Source organism: Scardinius erythrophthalmus, assembly GCF_964197995.2.
Source record: "Scardinius erythrophthalmus genome assembly, chromosome: 1".
Classification (NCBI taxonomy): domain Eukaryota; kingdom Metazoa; phylum Chordata; class Actinopteri; order Cypriniformes; family Leuciscidae; genus Scardinius; species Scardinius erythrophthalmus.
This window is the reverse complement of record NC_138221.1, coordinates 31,687,584-31,703,858: the sequence shown is the minus strand read 5'-3', so window position 1 is coordinate 31,703,858 and position 16,275 is coordinate 31,687,584. Positions and strand designations below refer to the sequence as shown.

The window sequence follows — 16,275 nt, the reverse complement described above, 5'->3', positions numbered from 1 at the left end:
TCTGTATCAGAATCTGAGACAATAACTCCATGTATCTGCACTTTGATCTTTGAAATTTTGCAGACCTTTTAAATTCACAAACAGCTACAATACAATACATATACTGCAACAGTATAATGCACAATACGAAAGGTAAAATCTGAAAAAGTAGAATAAGGGCAACTTCAGCTATATCTGCGCATATAGCATCTAGATAAACTGGATTATAATGGTTACTAATTTTGCACTAAAATACTATGTAACTATTTAGTACATTGTTAGCATTTATAGAGGAAGACAAGAAAAATGGACTGTCCAGGACCGGAGGACACACACAGTACATCACAGCACACTACATCAAAGTGCATCAACTGTCCCTCTGGGAACAGCATGACCTCCACTGGTGCCGGTTAAACAATAACGTTCCATCTTGTCTGACATTTTTGTCCCAGCGGGCCACGTCCTCACTGCTGTCGTTTCCTACCTGTCCTCCTTTATCACGTCCACAAAGTGAGCGTCGCTCCTCTCACGGAAGTTTTTGGAGCGCAGTGGGATGAGGGCGGAGTGGTCCATCGTTCCCATGCAACTTATGCCTCCTACTCCGGGCCACTTCTTCTCCTTCTCCTGCAGCATCTCGCACAGGGACGTCTGGCTGTGGGTCAGGGGCTGCTCCAGATGAGGGCTTAACAGGCCATTAAGGGTCTTGGGACTCCTGCCTTGGGGTCCCTGAAGAAGATTCAGAAGACACAAACAATGAAAGCCATTATGAAAGTTTTTCAAAGTCTTGATTTTGTTTTTGTGGTCTACTAGAGTAGGTTTTCATGCTTGAATGTTCAAAAACACATTATTTTTCACATATTTGACATTGTTGCAGCTCCTCTCTTCTCAGTCTGTCAGTAATGCTCTGTTGAGTTTCTGTCTCTCTATGAAGCCCCTCCTTTTGAAAGCTCAGTGTGCTCTGATTGGTCGGCTGGATCAGTGTGTTATGATTGGTCAACCGCTTCGAGTGCGTTTCAGGGATGTCACGTCCCTTACCATAACAGTGAGTTTCAACACACTACTAACTAACTCAACCAGGCCTCACTCCTTTATTTTGCGTATACCTTGTGAGGGAATTATTTAAATAAGGAATATTGTGACATGTTTGTTCCCAGAAGAATCTCAAGACTACAATAGAGGCGTTTCAGGGAGTTCAGAGACAGTGTTACTAATATAGAGAATAACTCCCTCTGGAGTGACTTTGTGCTTTGTAACTTTGCAAACCTTTTTCATGCTCAAACAGCAACATTACACACTAAAGAAAGGTAAACTTGTAAAAACAGTTATCTTTAACAAGAGAGCATTTCGATAAATAAGACGATCTCAAATATGTCAATAAATAAGACCTCATTTATGCACATTTATGGTTATAACCAATATTATGCACAAGCTGGCAATGCAAATACAACCTTTATGGGTGATCACATAAAATTATATATATCAATTATATCACATTATATCACACATATCCAGGCCACACTTTATCTAAAAAAAAAAAAAAAAGTAATTCTCATTCATGTAATTCTCATTACTGTGTCCAGATGTTTTCCTTTAATTTGCTTGATTTATACATTTTTTGTTATATTCATTATTCTCAATGGTAATTTTTACTAATAGACAAAAAATATTAAATACAATTATGAAGTAAACTACCATTCAAAAGTTTGGGGTCAGTAAGATATTCATCAAAGGATGCATTAAATCAATCAAAAGTGACAGTAAAGACATTTATATCCGTACAAAAGATTTATATTTTAAAAGTTCTTTTTAAACTTTCTATTCATAAAAGAATCCTGAAAAATGTATCATGGTTTCCACAAAAATATGAAGCAGCACAACAGTTTTCAACATTGATAATAATAAGAAATGTTTCTTGAGCAGCAAATCTGCATATTACAATGATTTCTGTTTTTATTATCATAACCAATAGGTGGCGATATCATGTAGCCTTCAATGAAGCATTGCTCGACTAGCTAATCTAATATAGCAGGACATTTTAATTAAAATTAAATGGCTCTTTTTCCTGTATAAAATGATTTCCTTGTTACATTATTTATTGAAACTCCATTGTATATTCTAAGTTGCACCAAACGATGCAGTTTTAGCTAGGCATAACAAAAATTAAACACTGGGGATTTTTAAATTCTACTCATTGAGATAAGACACACACACACACCTTTCTGTTGATGGTTTTGTGGTCAGGATCTGTGCAGCTGTTGCTGTGAAGTGACCCGTCTTCAGAAGCTAACACGCTACACGAGGGACAGGCAGACTGAGGGAGAGAAGCAGAAAAACATGACAAACAGAGCCGAGTCAAACACTTCACTTACTGTTTAAGTCAATAAAAAACTAAACTTAGAAACAAGGCTCCACATGGAAAGGTCAGTGCTCTTTGTTCACAATGCTAGTGTGTAGCTTATTAGCACATTGCTAAGTGATTGCTATGGCACTGCTAGGTGTTCAACCCTGTAAAGATAAAATAGTCAGATTTGTTTTATTTATTTAAATAGAACAGTTCATTGAACATTTAACTGTAATTAAATATTAATATTAATTGTCGAGAATCATTTCTGATGCATCAGGCTTGTATGGCTCGGTAGGCTATTGAGAATATGGAGCTCAAACTTCAGAAGAAAAAACACCTAAAGATTATTCAGAGGCCCAAACTGAGCAAAAATATGCAATTTGGTGCAGCTGCTTATATTTTATATGGCTAAAAAGTAAGTTGAAATTCTGATAGCTTGTAAAGTTAATCAAGGAGATCTTTATTAACATTATAACAGACTACTTTCATGCATATAAATATCAGTAGTCAGTAGTAGTGATGGCAGCTTTAGCAAGCAGCTCAAAAATCTGTTGCGTATGCCATTTAACATTTGCTGTTTGAATATGCAGGGGTTTAAAAATCAGCAATGTGTGCCCTTGGAGATGAATAATTACTACAGATGGACTCTTGCACAGGAGGAGAGAGCAGCGGTTCTCCTGCCCTCGAAACTGAAGGTCCCATCAGTATTAAAGTGCAATGACGAGAGTATCTCTTGCAAAGGCTGCGGTTGCTTGGATGAATGCATTGTGCATGTGACTGATCGATCAAATTTAAAAGGAGAGGTGGATGCAATTCACACAGGCACATTATGATCACTGCTCATCACTGCTCTGGCCACACTCACTTATTGATGTGCTCATTACGATCCCTCATGGCCTAAATCACTGCAGTGTTTCACATAATGCATCAGCATGGTGTGTTTCCAGCAGGGACTTTTCATCAGTAAAAGGAATAATGCTGTTCTGAGAACACTTGAGAGAACGCAGCATGCGTTGAGACATTGTGCATTAACATAAAATGAAACCCAATGAAACACCCGACAAACTGACTCCAATATTCAGAGATAGATTTGTAATGATATAATCAGAAAAGAATGGATGAACAGTGCTGGTCAGAATGATTTGCCCCCTTGGTAAATATGATCAAAGATGGCTGTAAAAAAATAAATCTGCATTGTTAATCCTTTTGATAATTTATTTATTTATTTATTTATTTATTTATTTATTTATTTTAAATGCAAAAATCTAACCTTTTATTGAAGTAAAAGAATTGAAAGTGGGGGGGAATCACATTATGCAATAAATGTTTTTTCTCCAAAACACATTGGGAACAATTATTTGCCCCCTTTTATTAAATACTTTTTGCAACCTCCTTTTTCCAAGATAACAGCTCTGAGTCTTCTCCATGCCTGATGAGTTTGGAGAAATCAGAGATCAGAAACCATTCCTCCATACAGAATCTCTCCAGATCCTTTAGATTCCCAGATCCATGTTGGCGCTTCTTCTCTTCAGTTCAGCCCACTCATTTTCTATAGGGTTCAGGTCTGGGGAATGGGATGGCCATTGCAGATGCTTGGTTTGTGCTCAGTTACCAATTTTTGTTTTGATTTTGATGTTTGTTTTTGGATCACTGTCCTGATGGAAGATCCAAACATGGCCCGTTATAAGATTTCTAGCAGAGGCCATAAGGTTTTGATTTTTTATCTGTTGGTATTTGATTGAATCCATGATGCCATGTCTCTGAACAAGATGTCCAGGACCTCTGGCAGAAAATTAGGCCCACAGCATAAAAGATAGAGCAGAGTATTTCATTTTACTCATGGGGTACTTTTTTTATCCCTGTGTGCACCAAACCCATATTAAGTGTTTAGCGCCAAAAAATATTGCAATTGCCATCCCAGTCCCTGACCTGAACCCTATAGAAAATGAGTGGGCTGAACTAAAGAGAAGAAGCGCCAACATGGATCTGGGAATCTGAAGGATCTGGAGAGATTCTGTATGGAGGAATGGTTTCTGATCTCTGATTTCTCCAAACTCATCAGGCATTATAGGAGAAGACTCAGAGCTGTCATCTTGGAAAAAGGAGGTTGCAAAAAGTATTTAATAAAAGGGGGCAAATAATTGTTCCCAATGTGTTTTGGAAAAAAACATTGATTTCATAATGTGATTTCCCCATTGATTTCCACATTTATTTCAGAATGTGATTTGTTATTTCATAATTTTAATATATTCCCTCAAGGTTTCTGTAAATAAAAAAAGGTTTACTCATTACAGCAGAAGTACCATAAATCTCTTTGAGGGCCGTTGAATATTGTCATTGACAGCGGGGACTAAATCAATGACCTGCGACGTGATTATGAGGTTGCACATTAAAACATCACTTATAATTGTGTAGGATCATGAACTTTGTTGTAAGCGGGTTAACTGAGTGCCTGTCTGTCACACTGACCTTAGCTCTGTCCGGGCTCGGGGTCACAGCGCAGGCTGAGGATGTGACGTCAGGACTGAAGGACGTGACGCTGAGAGACTTTCTGAGCTCACTCTTCACCAGAGCAGACGGAGGACAGCTCCACTGTGTGTGCTTCACCTTCCTCCCAGATATCAGAAACGTCTTCAGGCCTGTAGAGGACATACACACACACACACAGCGACCATCAAGTCCCAGCAGTGTTTGTCCATATCACTTTGGTTCGTTGTACACTGACCTGCGTCGACAGCACTCAAACGGATTCATCAATCAATTCTGAGCAAACACATGGTGTGTGAAGAGAGACACTTCCAGCAACACACAGTAGCTTCTGTCAAGTGCACACTGTACACTTTTTGTCACGACAGAGACAACATTTCCAGATTGCAATTCAATTTTATAAATTAAATTAAAAAAGTTTTTCAAACAATAACCAACCAGGTTAAATGGCTGAGCTTAATGAAATACAACCAACACAAACACCATGTGATTTGGTAGGGAAATAAGAGGTCAGTACAACCAAGACTTAGTCAACCCTGGTTAAAAAGCTGGTTTAGCTGGTCTCCCAGCTGACAAATACCACACTAAAACCAGCAAACCAAACCACCTTGACCAGTTCAAACCAGAATGACATCAAGTGCCAAAGGCCGTGTGTCCACCAAAGCGTTTTTAGCCAGCTGAAGCAGAATGTGGCAATTGGTTGGTGTGGTATTAGTCCCGCCCCTCCTCCACTGTGATTGGACGTGCTCGTGCTGAGCGTCTTTTTCACGCTGAAGCGCTGAGCGTTTCGCTCATGGCGTTTTAAAAACGCGGCGCTCCCATTGAAAACAACTGAAAAATACGCCAGCCGCGTGAAAAAAATGCTTTGGTGGACACACGACCTAAGGCTGTTTTCATCAGGGTAAATAAAGAATACATTATTTTTCAGTGATAATTTACGTGTTTAATTCTCCATTCATCAGTTTGACTCTGAAGCAATCAGACATTTGACTGAGAAGGTCAAATCAATCTACAGGCGCTGCAATGATGAAACATCCTCATAGTCTCTCTGTGAAACACAAACGCCTGCTGAAAGCATGTGATTGTTTTTGAATCCAGGCTGTAATGAAGATCATTTGTTATTTAATGTTGATTGTTTTATTATGTTTGTAAGGTGTTCTTGAGATTCATGTAAGGCGCCTATAATAAAAAGTATTAATCACATTTCTGAAAGAAGCTGGAGATACAAATAAAATCCACAGGGAAGCTTGATGGTGGAAGAATAAATAAGAAACATCGACTGTGAGAGGTCAAGTGTTTTATAGCCACAGCTAAAAGAGTCACTTTACGGCAAAATACTGCCAGATAGCTTCGGCTGACAGCATAGCAACTAAAAACGTCTGGGCCGATGTCAATGTTTCGACTAAGCGTCTGTATTTCATTTTGGCCACTTCACCAAGATGATGACCTCGAAGAAAAAACCTTGGAGGAAAATATGTGTGTGTGTGTGTGTGTGTGGGGGGGGGGGGGGGGTAGATACATCATAATAGTGTTACTTTTACAAAATAGATGTGCTACACAATATTGATCATATACTAATTAACAGTAAAATACCATCATTCAGCAAATTTCAGGCAGCATAACATGAAGCATAAAGGCAATGGTAATGATTCATTGATCTGATAATAACAATGTGGTGCAAAATACTTAAAGGGTAACTCACGCCAAAATGCAACCTAGGGTCTTTTTGCTAATCTACCCGAGGCAAACTTTTGTTTAAAAGCATTATTAGAATGGAAACGCCACTTTTAAGTTTGACCGTATTTTATGTCAAATTGCCTTTTGAATGGGAGTGAATGGGGCACTTCCATGATAGCATAAAAAAAAATCGCTATTTTTAAAACACTATAATGTGGCTCGACACAACATGAAACTTTGCTCAAAGTATCACCAGGGCTCTACACATGAACTCGAGCATTGAGAACATTGTGTACACAGAGTTTACTAAAAAGAAAGATTTTGAACAACTCACTGTAGCTGTGTCCGCCGGCATTTTGTCAGTCAAAAATAGTCGATTTACCCTTTAGAGTTAAACTTTAATTTAATCTATTATGGCCTGGTTTCACAGACAGGACTTAGATTAAGCCAGGATTAGGCCTTAGTTCAGTTAGGACATTTAAGTAGCTTTTATGAAGATGCCTTAGATAAAATCCTTAACTGGTGTGAATCTTGAGACAAAACAATGGCATTGATATATTGTAATATATATTGCTCTCAGACAGTTCAAACATGCAGTTTAGTCCAGACTAGTCTTGGGGGGTGGGGGGTGATTACTATATTAACTCAACCGGGGGTGTTGAGTTAATATAGTACTTATAAAAGATTAAAGACGGCCATACAGTGAGCTATAAGGTTGTTAATCTATAGTTTTTGCTTCTGTTGAAGCCATTAGCCTACATTATTAGTACTTTTAAAATAATCATGTTTAACAGCAGAATTAATGCTGGAAAAAGTACATTACCCATGATAAAATTAAAAAACAAACCCATGATAATTAAAAAATAATGCCTCCTAAATCAGGTGTGGCTAATCACCTTCTCAATGCAAACACAACCATTTGACTTTCAACTGTGTCATTTTGATGAGCTCAGCATGAAAAGAGCTTTCCTTGAGCATTTCAGTCCTTGATGTCCCTGGATGAAAGAGCCAGGAGGAAACTGGTCAGAGAGGCTACCAAGGGGCCTACAGCAACTGTACAACCAACAGTTGTAGGAATTTATGACAAAGAGTGGTTATAATATGACAACAATATCACAAATTATCCACAAATGTGGCTTGTCTGGGAGGGTTGCAAGAAAAAAGCCACTCCTCATGCAGTCATGACTGAGCTTTGCCACAACTGAGGCCACATGGAAAAATATGTTGTGGTCAGATAAGACTAAAACTTAATTATTTAACACCAAACAATATGTCTGGCAGAAATCCAATACAGTTCACCATCCAAATGGAGATAGTAACATCCTGTTATGGGGGTGTTTCACTGGAGAACTTGTCAGGATAGAACGAAAAATGGATGGGGCAAAATACCCCATCAAATTTTTGAGGAAAATCTGCTGCCCTCTACCAGAAAGTTGTCAATGGGAATGACAATGACCCAAAGCACACAGCAAAACTGACCACACAGTGGTTGAAGGAGAAAACGGTGAATGTCCTTGCATGGCCAGACTTAAACCCCATTGAAAATCTGTGGAACTGCAGTCCACAAACTGTCACCATCAAATGTAGCTAAATTTGAGCAGTTCTCCAAAGAGGAGTGGGCAAATATTGCAAAGTCTAGATGTGCAAAGTTAGGAGAGACATATCCCAACAAACTAAAGGCTTGTTCACACCAAGGGCAATAACTATAAAGATAACTATATTAGCGTTCACAAAAGTGGACGATACCGCTCTGCTTATTCTAAGCGCATGCTTGTCTGACGCTTTAATGGATGGATTCTGATTGGCTGTCAATGTTTTTATCATTCATCGGCTGGATAAAATTGTCCTAAAATATTCTTTAATATTGAGATTTTTTTTTAGAACTATATCTTTATATTTATAGTTATCGCACTTGGTGTGAACAGGCCTTAAAGGCTGTAATTAAAGCAAAAGGTGGTTCAACTAAATACTGACACATGCGGGTGATGCTTTTTCCAACTCAGTGATTCTGTTTTTTTATTTATTTCTTTTTTTCCTGACATGTTGGTGTTATATCTTTCACTTGGATGTATAAGTTGCACTGAGTAAATACGGCTGGATAAAACAAAAACTGTGTCCGTCTTCATTTCAGGCTGCAAAGCAACAAAATGTGGGGGGGGGGGGTGATTATATACATATACGTGTGTGTGTGTGTGTGTGTGTGTGTGTGTGTGTGTGTGTGTGTGTGTGTGTGTGTGTGTGTGTGTGTGTGTGTGTGTGTGTGTGTGTGTGTGTGTGTGTGTGTGTGTGTGTGTGTGTGTGTGTGTGTGTGTGTGTGTGTGTGTGTGTGTGTGTTAGAACGGTGTTGTAAACGGCCCCTAAGTTAATAACTAGCAATGGAAGTGAATCAATCAAAACTAACTTTAGCTGGACAATAACTTTATTCTAGAGCTGCTGTAAAGCCAAAACAATCTCTGTTACTGTAATTTCCTATTATCACTATAAAGCTGCTTTGAAACAGTCCATATTGTTAAAAGCGCTATATAAATGAAGGTGACTTGACATATAAATACACATACACACACACACACATATACAGTATGGAAAAATTTGTCTTTGGAAAAATGTCAAACAACTAACCAAGCATTAACTTTTAGTAGCTCAGTATCTTAGATACTTTGAGCGTTTTTCCCATGCAGAGGTGTAACACTAAAAACAGAAAAACACTAAGGACCACTAATGTGTCGACTTTTCCCCAAAGCGATCAAAACCACAGGAACTGTGAGCAGCTTTCCTCTTCTCTCAGGGACACACTGCTGTGTATAAGCCACAAAGAAATGCTTGACTCTGAATGAGTGACAAGGCCAGAGCTTCCGTCACACTAGCTGAAGCACACACATCCTAAAACATGCATGAGACTCTCTTGAAGCTGTCAAGAAATGTCTGGGGCGTTTTTTTACCATAAAAACTTTGTCTATAATCATTATACAAAACAATAAAAAATAGGCTCCATTTTCTTTACGCAATTAAAGTATGGGGTGAAAAATGACCTGGACATTTCTTCCTGAGATTTACTCCTTCAGCTCTATTCATACCCTGCCACTCAATCATGAGCGTAGGAGAAAAAAGCAATTATGAGTGAGAGGAACATCTAAGATCCATCTTAACGTAATTAACAGACAATAAAGCCTCACCTCCCACAAAAAACTGGCACATAATTAAAACAGTCAGAGCAGAGAAGACAAGCGGGTCACATCTCCAGACGTACTCCAAACCCTGAGCCGACAAGACAGTCAATTCACACCCAGCTCAATAAAAGAGCTCAATCTCAGAGCAAGAGGGGAAACAGAAACGAGGGACTTCAAGGGATTTTACTGCATATGCCTGACAGCAGGCGCTCATCATGGGAGTCCATAAGTACTGAATACAGAAGGGCTGCACAATGTACTGATTCAATATACTGATTAACAGTAAAACCATTCAGCAAATTACAGGCAGCATGACATGAAGCATGAAGGCAAAGGTAATGATTCTTTGATCTGATAATAAAAATGTGGTGCAAAATACTTAATTTAATCTATAATGATTGCTATTAACACTCAACCAGGGGTGTAAAAACAATCTGGAAAATGGGGGGGGGGGGGCACAGTATGATAGCTCTTACAGAGCTAAACGGTCAGGTTCTTAACTTATAAGAGAATTAGTCAATTACAGGCCGATCTCGAGTCTACCTTTTCTGTCAAATATAGTAGAAAAAGGCGGTATCCTCACAACTATGTTCCTTTTTAGAAAGAAATTATACCTGCGAGGATTTTCAGTCAGGATTTAGACCGTACCATAGTACTGAGACTGCTCTCATTAGAGTCACAAATGATTTGTTCTTACCATCCGATTGAGGTTGTATCTCTATAATAGTGTTACTCGATCTTAGTGCTGCATTTGATACCATCGACCACAACATTTATTTGAATAGACTCGAAAATTATGTTGGCATTAGTGGAATTGCATTAGCATGGTTCAAATCCTACTTATCTGACCGTTATCAGTTTGTTGCAGTAAATGAAGAGATGTCATATCGATCTCAAGTTAAGTATGGAGTGTCAGGACTCTGGTTTGATCATCAGCCTTTCTGTTGTGTTTGTTTTGTCTTGGTTGTCATTTTCTCTCAGTTGCCATCACAGCTGCACCTCATTCTAATCAGTGATCACGCTCTCCTTACACACACACCTGTCTCCCATTTTGCATTGATTTTCTCCACTAGTTATGCTTCTCTCTTTGGGTGTTTCTCAATATGCGTTCTTCAGCGATCTTGCGTCCTTGTGTTCTCGTTTTACGTTATCATAACTGTCGAAGTTCAGACCCAATTCTCAAGAACGCAAGTACAGAGGACGCATGAAAGAACCCGGATGTGTTCTTGATACAGAGGATGCATCGAATGCAGACTTGAGCTAGTACTCGCCTGGTGTCCCAGAAGTCATTGCGGCCGGTTCCGAGTTCGTTCTTCCAAGGAAGCTTGGCAAGTCCGTTCTCTGCGTTCTTGGAATTGAGAAACAGCCATCCTTTGCTTCTCTGCCAGTGTGTCTTGGTTACCATCCGTAACTACTGTCCTAAAACCTGTCTTGTTCAAGTCGTTTCTAGCTTACATGCCTTGTCTGTTTATTTAATCTTGTTTTTCCCTCTGATTTGCATAGTCCCTTTACTCAATCCTGTTTCGGCTTGCTCACCCGGTTTCGATCTTCTGCTCTGGTTTTGGACTTTTGCCTTGGCTCTACCCCTGGGACCGGATGACTAGTAATTTCCTACTAAATTCTGAAAAAATAAAGATTCTAATTATTATACCAAGAACTTCTGCACATAATAATCTAGAATACTGTCTAACACTTGATGGCTGCTCTGTCAAGTCTTCGTCATCGGTTAGGAACCTGGATGTGCTCTTTGATACCAATCTTTAATTTGAAAGCCACGTTTCTAGCATCTGTAAAACCGCATTCTTCCATCTTAATAATATATCTAAACTATGACATATGCTTTTTTAATGACAAATGGGGAACAGTTATGTAATGTAATGCTCTACTGGGTGGTTGCCCTGCACGCATAATAAACAAACTCCATCTGGTTCAAAACACAGCAGCTCGAGTTCTTACCAGAACCAGGAAGTATGACCATATTAGCCCAGTTCTGTAAACACTGCACTGGCTCCCTATTAAACATCATATACATTTTTAAATATTACTAATTACTTCCAAAGCACTACATGGTTTAGCTCTTCAGTACTTGATCGAGCTCTTAACGCATTATAGTCCGCACGTCTATTGCGATCTCAAAATTCCGGCCAGTTGATAATACCTAGAATATCAAAATCAACTGCAGTAGATTGGCGGTAGATCCTTATATGTTCACAGTTGATTGTTATAATAGTTGGAAATACAATGCATGAGTTGTATGGATCACTTATGTGAAAATCATGCAGGTTTAGAAGGACACTGGAGGAATATTTTTTTTAAGGTAAACTATGGACACCGTGGAAAGTGGCTTTAAAGTAATCTCTGTCCTGCAGTATTTTTGCTTCTCATAAGCGCTCTGATAGATTGAGCGTGAGGAATATTCACTCTGAAGACATGGAGCGACAGCTCAGAATGAATTAGCAATAACCATGTTTCTGAATCACGCCCTGCTGTCACTGCCTGCTGTCGCCGGTCATCTTTTATCATTAAATGAGACTGTTTTATGATTCATTGTTTCAATGCTACTGACATTTTGCCTGAGGTTGCGAGAACAAATGAGCCAAACGCCAGAGCCTGACTAAGAGAAGACAAAGCTGCCACAGATGATGATCTTTACTATAATTCAGTTTCCATTTAGCCCACTATTTCAGAAACAAGAAATCAAAGCTAACCAATTTACTTTCTTAAAGCATGATTTTATTATGCATACAATGAATGTTTAAACAGGATTGGATAGACAGTTTTTCCAGTGCAAAAGACTTTCCATCATTATTGTTACCTAAAGCTATGGTAGGATTCTGGATAAATTGAGAATCACAATTTTTTGGGTTTAAAAATCATTATGAATCAGCATTTTTGAATGAATCTCTTGAATAAATGATTTAATGACAAATACATTTGTCACTTGTCGCCTTCTACTGGTGTAATGATATAGCCTAATAGATACAATCGTTATTTGAACCTTCAAGTGACATGCAAAAGGTGATTTACTCTATTTTGATATCTTTTATACAAGTTTTACTTTTATACTCTTTTATACTGTGATATTTGAATTACTCTAACAGAACACTGTGAAGGCGTTTCGTACCTATACATGACAACTGCTCTCTCTGGATCAGCGGCAGTGCCAAAACAGATTTGAATGTTCACTGTGATCGTACTTGTCAAAGGCTTAATAGACATAGTAGAATCGTTGTCATTTAGGAATAAGATTGCGTGGGTGTTTGAATCGAGATCACAGGCCGAGCTTACATTGTTGAACTTAAAGGCATATAAACTTGAAATCAGTGCTACCTGGCTATAGAGAAAATAGAAAAAAAGGCTGTTGTCTTCCCATTTGCCAAATAGGTAGAAAAGCTTCAGTACTTATTTTGCTTTCCAAGGCCACTCCCACCAGTCCGCTATAGATACGCTACCAGGCAGAGTCAAATACAGCCATTCTTTAGTAGGAAATACTTCTTAACAAACTTAAAATGGTGTTGACTATTGTTTCCGGGTGCAAAAATTCAAAGAGTAAACGTTTATCGGGAGTGAGTTACTTTCGGTTTCCAGTCAAGGATCCAGCATGTTGTAGACAGCAGCTAAAGATGGAGCTAAATATGGAGAGAACGCTGCAATGGAAAATCTAAAAAACCTCTGTGTTTGTAGTCAACTTCAAACTTTAAGACCACGCACAGTGTTTTAGGCCTAACGGAGGGAAAAAAAACTAAAAGAAACGTACTCGGTTACTAACGTAACCTCGGTTCTCTCTAGAAGAGGGAACGAGTACTGCGTTCGTAGAACGCTGCGGGAAAAGTCTCTTTTCACGAAATACTGAAGCAAAATTATCCTTAATTTTCATATTTGTAAAACGCATTGCAGCAGTGCACAGCCATGGCGAGACGGCTCGCTCACTCATTGGCTGTTCTGCGGCAACTGCATGAGCCTATCGAGCGAGGGCTGATGCAATATCAGACCAATGAGAGCGCTTCGCGCGCTCCTCGTCACATCCCGCCGAAACGGGTGTGGCCATCCCCTATAAAAGGAGCTCGAGTAGGCTGATTCAACTGGTTTTCATTGCCGAAGCGAACCAGAGCGAACCGCGCGCACGGCAGGGAACGCAGTACTCGTTCCCTCTTCTAGAGAGAACCGAGTACGTTCTCTTACGAGAGTTCTCTCGTACTGCGTTCGTAGAACGCTGCGGGAACCACTTGTAAGACGCCGTGCGTGCTGGGATGAGAAAACACCGACCACTGGAAGCTAGTCCAGGTATACAGTGCATAATCACCCGGTAGACTTCGGAGAGTCTGGAGGGGGGGGGGGGGGGACAACCACCCTCAGATAGCTGCGTCCTAAGACGCGATATAACATCACATAGGCAGGGGGAGGCCTGGCTAATGTGGGAAATGTGGGTCTTACGCAAATTTTTGCCCAGATATATGCGCCCTTAGGCGCGAAACAGCGCCACATAGGCAGGGGAAAAACCTGGCTGATGTGGGAGATGTGGGTCTTACGTAATTTCGCCCAATGGATGCGCCCTTAAGCGCGATACAACGTCACATAGGCAGGGAGAGCCTGGCTAATGTGGGAAATGTGGGACTTACACACTTTCGCCCAAATAGGTGCGTTCTAGACGCGATATAACATCACATAGGCAGGAGGGAGCCTGGCTAATGTGGGAAAACATGGGTCTTACACAATTCTGCCCAGAGAACTTCGGCGGCGCTGTGCGTCTGCGATATCAGTGCCGTGTTTAGACAGCTGACTCGAATACGCCGAAAACACTTGGCTTGCAAGTGCGGTGAAGTATTCGGTGGCGTTGTGCGCCTGCGAAATCAGTGTCGTGGTAGACAGCTGATACGGCTAAACCGAAAACAACCTGGCCTGCAAGGCGGGAACTTCTAGGTTGTAGAACCTTATGAATGTAGACGGCGAGGCCCAGCCCGCCGCCGTACATATTTCCAGTAAGGAAATCCCGCTAGACCAGGCCCACGATGAGGCAACGCCTCTCGTGGAATGCGCTCTAATGCCCAACGGGCACTGAAGGCCCTTGGTAGTATAAGCCATTGTTATGGCGTCAACCACCCATCTGGACAGGCTCTGTTTCGAAACAGCCGCTCCCTTGGAACGTCCACTGAACGAGACAAAGAGCTGCTCCGTCTGTCTGAAGGCAGCGGAGCGGGACACATAAGCTCTTAACGCCCTAACGGGGCAAAGACAGCTCGAGTCCCCTTCCTCGTTTGACCCCGGCAGGGCAGACAGGGAAATAACCTGAGCCCTAAACGGAGTGTTGAGGGATTTCGGCACGTAGCCGTGCTTAGGTTTGAGTATGACTTTGGAGTCATTGGGCCCAAACTCCAAGCACGTTGGACTCACAGAGAGCGCGTGCAGATCGCCTATGCGCTTCACCGAAGCGAGGGCCATCAAAAACACCGTTTTGAAAGACAGATGTTTGAGGCTAACAGATTGGATAGGCTCAAAGGGGGGGCCTTTCATGGCTGCCAAGACCGTAGAAAGGTCCCACACCGGGACTGAGGGAGGTCTGGGGGGATTCAGCCTCCTAGCTCCCCTGAGGAAGCGGATGACTAAATCGTTCCTACCCAGTGACTGGCCTGGCGTTGCTGTCGAGCACGCTGCGATAGCCGCCACATAGACTTTGAGCGTGGAAGGGGATCTGCCCTTATCCAACAGCTCTTGTAGGAAGGAGAGAACCTCCGTCACCTCACAATCGAGGGGTGACAGGCCCCGAGCTGTACACCAGCTGGAGAAAACCGACCACTTCGAGGCATAAAGCCGCCTGGTGGAAGGCGCTCTAGCCTGAGTGATGGTGTTCAGCACTCCATCCGTGAGGCTAACGGGTAACCGTTGAACGTCCACGCATGAAGGGACCACAGCTCTGGGTGTGGGTGCCAAATCGAGCCCCTGGCCTGCGAGAGGAGATCTCTCCTCAATGGCACTGGCCATGGAGCGGAGTCTGCTAACTGCATCAGGACTGGAAACCAGGCTTGGTTGTCCCAGAACGGTGCTATAAGCAGTACTGGGCATTTCACTTCCCTGACTCGCTCCAGCACCTGAGGTAGGAGGGAGACTGGGGGAAACGCGTATAGCGGGCAGTGCGGCCACTTGTGGGACAGCGCGCTGTCGTTCTTTGAAAAGAACACGGGGCAATGAGCGTTTTCTGGGGACGCGAATAGGTCCACCTCCGCTCTGCCGAATCTCCGCCACAACAGCCGGACTGTTTGTGGGTGTAGAGACCATTCGCCCGTGGGAACATTGTTCCTGGACAGCCTGTCTGGACCCAGGTTGAGTGTCCCGGGCACATGCACCGCTCTCAGCGAGCTCAGGTTGCGCTGAGCCCATATTAGGAGGCGCTCGGCCAGCCTGTAAAGGGAACTGGAACCGAGGCCGCCTTGGCGATTTATGTAGGACACCACGGCCGTGTTGTCCGAGCGGACTACGACGTGTTGGTCCTTGATGTGGGGACAAAAGCGCGTCAGCGCGTTGTGAACTGCTAGCATTTCCAGGCAGTTGATATGATGGAGCTTTTCTCGTTCTGACCAGAGGCCAAAGAACGGCCTGCCCTCGAGCAGCGCTCCCCATCCCGAG

General features: G+C 41.6%; 1 protein-coding gene across 1 annotated transcript in view; it reads right to left on the bottom strand.

Annotated features, from left to right (window-relative positions):
• The window catches only part of LOC308682963 (adenylate cyclase 9), a 65,762-nt gene that overhangs the window by 10,864 nt on the left and 38,623 nt on the right, over nucleotides 1–16,275 (bottom strand). The window contains exons 2-4 of the mRNA XM_081353000.1: nucleotides 4,793–4,962; nucleotides 2,195–2,290; nucleotides 464–705 (exon numbers count right to left, since the gene is read on the bottom strand). Coding sequence (XP_081209126.1) covers nucleotides 464–705; nucleotides 2,195–2,290; nucleotides 4,793–4,962 — 508 coding nt within the window. The remainder of the gene's footprint in view (nucleotides 1–463; nucleotides 706–2,194; nucleotides 2,291–4,792; nucleotides 4,963–16,275) is intronic.